The sequence below is a fragment of the Coregonus clupeaformis genome, chromosome 13 (genome assembly GCF_020615455.1).
Source record: "Coregonus clupeaformis isolate EN_2021a chromosome 13, ASM2061545v1, whole genome shotgun sequence".
In the NCBI taxonomy this organism is placed as follows: Eukaryota; Metazoa; Chordata; class Actinopteri; order Salmoniformes; family Salmonidae; genus Coregonus; species Coregonus clupeaformis.
In genome coordinates, this window is record NC_059204.1 from 47,299,369 (window position 1) to 47,309,398 (window position 10,030).

At 42.5% G+C, this 10,030-nt stretch overlaps 1 protein-coding gene across 1 annotated transcript; it reads left to right on the forward strand.

The window, feature by feature from the left end:
- The first annotated feature begins 3,937 nt into the window (after positions 1-3,937).
- On the forward strand, positions 3,938-9,788 carry LOC121579652 (arylsulfatase I-like). Its single transcript, XM_041894432.2, has 2 exons — positions 3,938-4,653; positions 7,040-9,788. Exons 1-2 carry the CDS (start codon positions 4,346-4,348, stop codon positions 8,451-8,453), a joined length of 1,722 nt encoding a protein of 573 aa, XP_041750366.1. The 5' UTR covers positions 3,938-4,345; the 3' UTR covers positions 8,454-9,788.
- The last annotated feature ends 242 nt before the right edge of the window (positions 9,789-10,030 follow it).

Genomic DNA, 10,030 nt, shown 5'->3' on the forward strand with positions numbered 1-10,030 from the left:
CTTACAAGGGTTTACAGAGGAACTGCTAATGTCATTAAATCTCTGTCAATAAACATAGAGGCAAGTAAAGTTTCATGTAAACCTTACTAATGCCTGAACAAATCCGGTGTATGGTTTGGTATTATTGCAGTCTAATAAGACTAACACCCTGCTTACTGTGAGTGTTACAACTACACCCCCTCTCAAAGCAGCTCTTTGCATTGGGGAAGTTTGCACCATATCCTGTGACTTCATACACACTTCTACCACGAGGACAATTAATCCATCAATTCAATAGAAAATCAACAGAGTTCACTCTCATACTCTCTGTTTTGTTGGAACTTTCCCCTTCACAAAGCAGTACAGTTTCAAAGTTGTTAATGCAGTGTCTCCTTACAAATACCTATTTCCTTTTCAGTGTGGGAGGATAGGACTTTCAAGGACAGAAGGCAAACAGAACGTTTCAAAAACCTCAGTAACGAAACTATGGAATACAGCTCTTGTGAACTGAGGTAAATAATCAGAGGCACTTCCCTCTCCAGTGGACTATGGAGAGAGAAAGGCAATGTTCAGTGGTGGAATGCTACAGAGCGGTAAAAAAACCACTGTCTGTTTCCCAATGCCCAGGTGCACCATAAATATCCAGTTTGAGCCAAGTTAAACACTAACACTGGAGCTGGATCTAACCCCATGGCAGCAGACCCCCCCTCTGCTCTGGGGCTGGTTCACAAGGTTATTATAGGTACACAGGCATACTTCCTATTAAAAAAAGAAAACAGTAGATAAAGAAAACATTTGCAGTCATAGATGTTAGTCAGGCAACGTTGGTGGATTCTTGACGCTGATACAAAACATTGTGCTATGACCACTTTTTGGTGGTGGCATAGCAGTGAAGCAGCAAAAGCATTGATTTGTGGTGAGTGAAAAGGGATGAACTTTTGGCACACTGTAGTTGCACTCTAAAGGTAATATCGTGTCCAGGGGTATAGAGGGAAGAGGGATGTGCGTGTTAGGCAGTGGTGGAAAAAGTACCCAATTGTCATACTTGAGTAAAAATAAATATAGGCAAGTATATACCTTAACAGAAAATGACTCAAGTGAAAGTCACCCAGTAAAATACTACTTGAGTAAAAGTCTAAAAGTATTTGGTTTTAAATATTCTTAAGTATCAAAAGTAAATGCAATTACTAAACTAATACTTAAGTATCAAATTCCTTATATTAAGAAAACCAGACAGCACAATTTTTTTTTTACATTTACGGATAGCCAGGAGCACACTCCAACACTCAGACATAATTTACAAATTAAGTATTTGGAACATGACACGTTTGCCTGTTGCCCTCCATCTCTATTTTCCGCCAGATCAGAGACAATAGTGATGACCAGGGATGTTCTCTTTATAAGTGTGTGAATTGGACCATTTTCCTGTCCTGCTAAGCATTCAAAATGTTACTTTTGGGTGTCAGGTAAAATGTATGGAGTAAAAAGTACATTATTTTGTACAGGAATGCAGTGGAGTAAAAGTAAAAGTTGTCAAAAATATAAATAGTAAAGTACAGATACCCCAAAAACAACTTAAGTAGCACTTTAAAGTATTTTTACTTAAGTAGTTTACACCACTGTTAGGTTGTGTGTTTGATTTGACAGCATGAAGCGTTCCATGTGAACACACAAGTAAAGTGCAGGGGCCTCGGACGCTGACAGGTAAATCTGATTCTCCATCAACCTTATATATATATATATATATACCTTCTCTTTGTAGCTACACCCTATCTGAGGGCATGAAGTCTATAAAGGGATATGTCATGTAGTGCTAGATTACTGCACACATAGACTGATTATGAGGAACAGTTGAAGTCGGAAGTTTACATACACCTTAGCCAAATACATTTCAACTCAGTTTTTCACAATTCCTGACATTTAATCCTAGTAAAAATTCCCTGTCTTAGGTCAGTTAGGATCACCACTTTATTTTAAGAATGTGAAACGTCAGAATAATAGTAGAGAGAATGATATATTTCAGCTTTTATTTATTTCATCACATTCCCAGTGGGTCAGAAGTTTACATACACTCAATTAGTATTTGGTTGCATCACCTTTAAATGGTCAAACGTTTCGGGTAGCCTTCCACAAGCTTCCCACAATAAGTTGGGTGAATTTTTGCCCATTCCTCTTGACAGAGCTGGTGTAACTGAATCAGGTTTGTAGGCCTCCTTGCTCGCACATGCTTTTTCAGTTCCACAAATTGTCTATAGGATTGAGGTCAGTGCTTTGTGATGGCCACTCCAATACCTTGACTTTGTTGTCCTTAAGCCATTTTGCCACAACTTTGGAAGTATGCTTGGGGTCATTGTCCATTTGGAAGACCCATTTGCAACCAAGCTTTAATTTCCTGACTGATGTCTTGAGATGTTGCTTCAATATATCCACACAATTGTCCTTCCTCATGATGCCATCTATTTTGTGAAGTGCACCAGTCCCTCCTGCAGCAAAGCACCTCCACAGCATGATGCTGCCACCCCCGTGCTTCACGGTTGGAATGGTGTTCTTCGGCTTGCAAGCATTCCCCTTTTTCCTCCAAACATAACGATGGTCATTATGGCCAAACAGTTCTATTTTTGTTTCATCAGACCAGAGGACATTTCTCAAAAAAGTACGATCTTTGTCCCCATGTGCAGTTGCAAACCGTAGTCTGGCTTTTTTTATGGCGGTTTTGGAGCAGTGGCCTTTCAGGTTATATCGATATAGGACTTGTTTTACCGTGGATATAGATACTTTTGTACCTGTTTCCTCCTGCATCTTCACAAGGTCCTTTGCTGTTGTTCTGGGATAGATTTGCAGTTTTCGCACCTAAGTACGTTAATCTCTAGGATACAGAACGCGTCTCCTTCCTGAGCGGTATGACGGCTGTGTGGTCCAATGGTGTTTATACTTGCGTACTATTGTTTGTACAGATGAACGTGGTACCTTCAGGCGTTTGGAAGTTGCTCCCAAGGATGAACCAGACTTGTGGAGGTCTATAATTTTTTTTCTGAGGTCTTGGCTGATTTCTTTTGATTTTCCCATGATGTCAATCAAAGAGGCACTGAGTTTGAAGGTAGTCCTTGAAATACAACCACAGGTACACATCCAATTGACTCAAATTATGTCAATTAGCCTATCAGAAGCTTCTAAAACCATGACATCATTTTCCTGAATTTCCCAAGCTGTTTAAAGGCACAGTCAACTTAATGTATGTAAACTTCTGACCCACTGGAATTGTGATACAGTGAATTATAAGTGAAATAATCTGTCTGTAAAGAATTGTTGGAAAAATTACTTGTGTCATGCACAAAGTAGATGTCCTAACCGACTTGCCAAAACTATAGTTTGTTAACAAGAAATGTGTGGAGTGGTTGAAAAACGAGTTTTAATGACTCCAACCTAAGTGTATGTAAACTTCCCGACTTCAAATGTAGGTGTCCTGTTTCATGATTCTCCCCTATAAGGGGCATGGTCTGATTTTACAACCTTTGGAATGCAGCAGTAGCCACAATATAAGCCTAAATGTAGGTTGACTGAAGCCTACCTACTCCCATTCTAACTTTAAATATTAGAATTATAGTTATTATCATGTCATGAAATATAAGGTCTGTCTTAGAACCTTTGAAATGCAGAAAGCCTACTTAAATAATATGGGCATACTTGAACACAAGATAGGCCTAATTGTAGTATGTTCACTGTAGGCCTACTCCCATTCTAACTTTAATAATATAGTTATTCTACCCATAATCAGAGATTTTAGATTTCTGTTCGTTTAAAAAAACTTGGGGCATAAGAAACATTTATGGGATGCTTTTTTCAATGCAGGGTCTAGACAACTTTCCTTGAGATGAGGCGCACCGGGCTTTCCTTGTACCAGAGGCAGAGGGTGGGTCCATGAAGGGTCTTGTTTCATATTCTGTGATGAGACGCGGGCGGAGTTACAACAACCACTGTGAGGAGGGATAGTGGAAAAGGTAGGCTAATGTAGGCTACTGTTAATGTCAAACCATACTTGGCCGGCCAGTGTTTAGTGGGGACTAGGGAATGGTTATCAGCGTGCCTGGAAACTATGCAACTTTCTAATGTGCAGTGGTAGCTTTCAAAGTTTAGAGGCCAAGTTTACAGAAGAGAAGCTTGGACGTTGTAAGCGCAAAAGACGGTCATGATGACGAATGAGAATCTGTGGCGCAAACAATGTTTCAACTCTGCATTCTAGGATCATCAATTACGCGCGTGTGTATTCGTATTATTTCAAGAATGTGTGTGATACAGAAAGAAAAACCAGTGACTAGAGTGCGAGTACCCTAACGACTCTGTCCAAGAACATTCTGAAGCTGTAAAAATGCACGCAGTTACCAGCCTCTCAATGGTCAGTTTGCTAAGTTTTGGCTACTTATCCATGGACTGGATCAAGCCGAATCAAGTGGAGGAGCACATTCAAAACGATGCCTCTATTAAGTTTGAGCCTAAGCAACCACCACACATCATATTCATACTGACGGATGACCAAGGCTTCAATGACATAGGTTATCACAACCCGGACATTCTGACTCCAACTCTGGACAAACTGGCCGCGGAGGGGGTGAAGCTGGAGAATTACTATGTTCAACCTATCTGCACTCCGTCACGCAGTCAGTTGATCACGGGCAGGTAAGCATAAAAGCCTAGTATCACTTCACCATCAGCATCAGACGTTTTGACACTGATATTGTTGAACGTGTGCATGCAAGTCGTTCTCTTGATCACAGGTTGAACATAACACTTATTGTTTTATGTTGGCAACATTATCTGCAATGACAGTGTACAGCCAGGTGAGTAATTACAAGTATAGAAAAACTACATAACGTTATAATGCATCATTTCATGATCAAGATGCTGGGTGCGTTTGGTGATAAATATGTGCATGCATGGTACAATGTATTCCTTTATTAGCCAACTTGTGTACCCCTCAGGGCCTCAGAGTTCCTAAGACTGAACAGTGCAATGCCATAACTCATATAGAGTACTTTGAAATGTCTCAGCACTGAAAACAACTGTTAAATGTTTGCACTAATGGTGTGTCCCTTGAGCAGATGTGTATAGTGATCCTCCTCATCCAGAACAATTGCAACATTTACTGGAAGTACTACTGCTGGCTTCGACAGTATGTCATAACAGATGAGTCCGAGGATCATTCATAAGGTTATGAATTGTCAGCAAATGAAGGCGAGTCAGCAAAGCTAAACAAAATTGGTTTGTTTTCCCACAGACATTGAACAGAGATTGAATACATCTACAATAGAGGTCAGGGATACTGTCATTTGCCAAATAGTCACTTACTTTACTATAACTTACAAGGAAAGAGCTGTAAACTGTTGGGGAAGATAAATGCTGTAGTAGATACCTCTGTTTCTACTCAAGGTACATAAGCAGAAACATCTGCTGTTGAGAGCAATGTGGAGAGCTGCAGGATGAGGCCAGGATTGTGAAACAATGGTTGAAGGCTAAAGACTGGATAAACACAACCATATGAGCACCCGAGTAGGAAAAGAATTGAAAGGGAACAACAGGAAATGCTCCTCAAAGTCATGTGTCTGAAGCACACACAGGCTATATTCCCTCAAGTTAAATAAAGGTTAAATAAAAAATATAAAAAGATTCCCTCTATCATAGTACTCAGAGTAGGTTGTACTTGTTGATATGTCCTAACATCTCTTAAAGTTCACAACGTTGGGAGGTCTTATCAGGACAATGTAAAGGCGTTTGCTTGACCGACTGTTCACGAGTGGTGATGTTGACATACCACACAGCTGCTGCACTACATCCTTAACAATAGCTGTGGGGCCGTCAGAGCACTTTGTGTGTGTGTGTGTGTGATGGGGTTGGTTGGTAGCCTGTCACTAGGGGATCTCTCTCGCAAAGAAACAGTTCACCCCAGAGTCTGGATCTCCAGAGTGTTTCTAAGAAGAATTGAATTAGCTGTTGTCTCCCCAGCAACTCTCAGGTAATGAACAACCTACAGGGGAGGGTGATGAACAGGAGCAATAAAGTTGTTTTTTAGGCTCAGGAGTGAGGACATGACACACTCACTATGTGCCTGAAAGAGATGTGGACAGAAGGCCAAGGCCTAATAGCCATCCACCCCATTCAGAAACCGTCCTATTGACTGTTAAAGCTGTGAGGAAGGGAGAGAGAGAATAGAGCCATGGAATGTTTCTGTATTGGTGTGTGTATATCTACACTGCGTCACCGATTACATGAACTCTCAGGGGACTCTCTCTCACCACATGCTCATTCGGACTTGATGTGGGTCGTGGGAGGAAGGGGCTTGTCTGAAAGAAGTGGAGTGTGTCTGCTTACTGCAGTGTAGACCACCCAAATATCATACCACGCTAAGAACCTGGGTGGCCAGACAATAGTTATATAGGGACAAGGTGCAAGTGTTTTCGTGCGGTACAATGTAACTGAAGTACTACACAATAAAATAAATAGGTAAATGTTCATGACTGATGAAAACTTCAATATATCTCTTCTTTTACCTAGAATGTTTTGGTGTTTCTGTTAGTGGCCGCAGCACCTTTTCAACATCAGCCATCGTGGTGTTTACTATAGTTCAATAGGGGGATATACTTGTTCTTCTGATTCCTCCAACATTCCTTTGCTCGCTCACCCATATCCTTGTAAAGTATCCCAATAGTACCCTTCTCCTTCCCTGGTGGGTGACAAGCTGTTGCACACTCCATATAAGCACACTTCTGGCAGAAAACACATGCTTATGTTTAGAAGAGTTTCCTTAAAGACTAATTTACTTAATTCATTGCCTTTTATGTCTTGAAAGCTGCAGTCAGGCTGTAAAACAAGCTTTGCCAACCACACAGTAATTTAATGGTTGGTAGAGCACAGCCTACTTATCTGTGAGGAAAGTGTATCTTCAATAAGAGTGTTCTCAGCATCATGACTGTATTTGAATATCAGCTCCAGCATTGAATGTGTTTATTTTACATAATAAATGAAGATTAATAAGATAAGCTGTTTGACATTATTTCTCTCTACACAGATACCAGATCCACACAGGCCTCCAGCATTCCATCATCCGGCCTCGCCAGCCCAACTGCCTCCCCCTGGACATGACCACGCTCCCACAGCGGCTGCAGGAAGCGGGGTACGCTACTCACATGGTGGGCAAATGGCACCTTGGCTTCTACAGGAAGGAGTGTCTGCCCACGCGCCGAGGCTTTCACAGCTACTTTGGCTCTCTGACGGGCAGTGTGGACTACTACACGTATGGCTCTTGTGACGGACCAGGCCTGTGTGGCTATGACCTCCACGAGGGGGAGACAGTGGCCTGGGGCCGGGGAGGCAAGTACTCCACCCACCTCTACACGCAGAGGGTACGCAAGATCTTGTCCACTCACGACCCATCCCACCAGCCCCTGTTCATGTTCCTCTCCCTCCAGGCCGTACACACGCCCCTGCAGTCACCCAAGGCCTACATCTACCCCTACCGCGGGATGGGGAACGTAGCCAGAAGGAAGTACGCAGCCATGGTTTCCATCGTAGACGAGGCTGTACGAAATGTCACCTATGCTCTGCGCAAGTACGGCTACTACCGCAACAGTGTGCTCATCTTCTCCACTGACAACGGTGCCCAGCCGTTCACTGGAGGGAGTAACTGGCCTCTCCGGGGGCGTAAGGGAACCTACTGGGAGGGAGGGGTCCGTGGGGTGGGCTTCGTACACAGCCCCCTGCTGCGTCACAAGCGGAGGGTTTCCAAGGCCCTCCTGCACATCACTGACTGGTACCCAACCCTGGTGGGTCTGGCTGGGGGTAACGTGTCACTGACTGAGGGTCTTGATGGCTACAATGTATGGCCAACCATCAGTGAGGGCAAAGAGTCCCCACGCCTGGAAATCCTCCATAACATTGACCCACTCCACCGGCGCTCTGGCCTGGCGTCTGGGTCTGGGCAGGAGGCCCAGCATGTGTGGGACACCACGGTCCAGTCTGCCATCCGGGTGGGGGACTGGAAACTGCTAACAGGGGACCCGGGCCATGGAGACTGGGTCCCACCACAGGTACTGGCCAACTTCCCAGGCAGCTGGTGGAACCTGGAGCGGAACACTGGGGGAACAGGGAAGTCTGTGTGGCTCTTCAACATCACAGGAGACCCCTATGAACGCAGTGACATGGCGGTGCAGAGGCCTGATGTGGTCAAGAAGCTGCTAGCACGTCTGGCCTACTACAACCGCACTGCCGTCCCTGTCAGGTTCCCCAACGACGACCCCCGGGCCAACCCAGACCGCAACGGGGGCGCCTGGGTACCGTGGGTCGGGGGGGACGAGGACGAGCCAAAATGGAACGGGGTCTATAAGAAAGGGAGGAATAAAAAGAAGAAGAAGAAATGCAAGCTGTGCAAACTGAGATCCTTTTTTAAGAAACTGAATACAAGGATAATGTCCAATAGAATATGAGGTGGGAATGTCAATGACACTCAGTCACAAGTAGCCTATACATTTTACACTGCAAGAATAATCTGAGCCAGCAACTCCTTGTGTGTGTGTGTGTGACAATGGAAAACGATGTTTACTGTAGTGCATCTCTTTGACTGTGCTTTCATATGTTTTTGGATGTAGGACTATTGGGTTCTATGGTGTTTATCAATTTTTCTATTTGATCCATTTATAGTGTGTAGCTAAGTGAATTCAACATGTATACAGTACGTTGACCTACTCACTTGGGGTTATTTGAGTAGTAATGACTTGAACTGACCTGTTTTTTTATGTTTTTGAGAATATCTAAGTACTGTTTTAATTAAACAGAAACTAATGGGTGAAACTAGAACAAAACAAGGGCATGATTTTTTGGATTTTCATATAATTTAATCGATAGAAGGGTCCTTTGGAGGAAGGATTGTTGACATATATTTGACATTTGTATCTTAAAGCATAATTGAGAAATCATTAATTGAAGTTGGAACATCTGTGACATTTTGGCCTTACCCAGGCCTCCTTTAAAGCTGCGATCCGCAATAGGCGAAACAGCGCCTTTGGCTGCCCCAAGCGCATTTGTTATTGTTTTTGTTTGAGGAAATTAGCATCCAGCATCGTCGTAAAAAAAATTTGTTGTACATGCTATACTTTTCTATTGCGCGTGCAATGATGTGCTATGATATCTGAGGGAAAAAAACTGTGTTAATTGTTTAAAGTAACATCTTTGTTATTGTAATATTGCAAATGGACATGGCAGTTTCACCGCTATCGATTGCAGCTTTAAGACTCGATAATGTCTTACCGCTTGCTCTGTAATATGAGTTGTATTTTGATTTCAATAATAATTTTCTGACATTAATTAATGCATGTTGTAAAATATAGACATGGAAAATGTACAATTTTTGATTAGGCAAATGTTTCTATATATTGTTGAACATAATATATTCAATGGGCATATCAACGTTCCAGAGTGGGATCTTTGCTAGTTTTAAAGTAATGGTCCATTTTATACAGAAAAATGTGCATGTTAGGCAGGTTTCCATTGAAGTTTATTCGGCAAAAGCAATGTCGCAAAAAACATTGCGACATGTGAAACTGCAGCTATAGGAGAAATGTTCTAAAGATCAACCAAATGTTTATTCATTCGACAGGGGTGGGTTTTTCTTTTGTCAAACTTTGTTTATTGCGACAAATGATCTAACCAGTGTTTTTCGAATAAATGATGATTGCAGAATCATCACATAACTACAGTGCCTTCAGAAATTATTCATCACACCCCTTGACTTTTTCCACATTTTGTTGTGTTACAGCCTGAATTTAAAATGGATTCAATTTAGATTTTTTTTGTCACTGGTCTACACACAATACCCCATACCCCGTGTAGCTCAGTTGGTAGAGCATGGCGCTCGCAACAACAGGGTTGTGGGTTCGATTCCCACGGGGCGCCAGTATGAAAAAAAAGAAGAAGAAAAAGGTATGCACTCACTAACTGTAAGTCGCTCTGGATGAGAGTGTCTGCTAAACCACTCAAATGTAAATGTATAATGTCAAAGTGGAAT

Excerpts from the sequence above, each read along its gene's own strand:
- LOC121579652 (XM_041894432.2), top strand. The coding sequence starts at position 4,346 with ATGCACGCAGTTACCAGCCTCTCAATGGTCAGTTTGCTAAGTTTTGGC. Across the intron at positions 4,654-7,039 it reads AGTCAGTTGATCACGGGCAG|ATACCAGATCCACACAGGCC; the intron begins GTAAGCATAAAA and ends CTCTCTACACAG.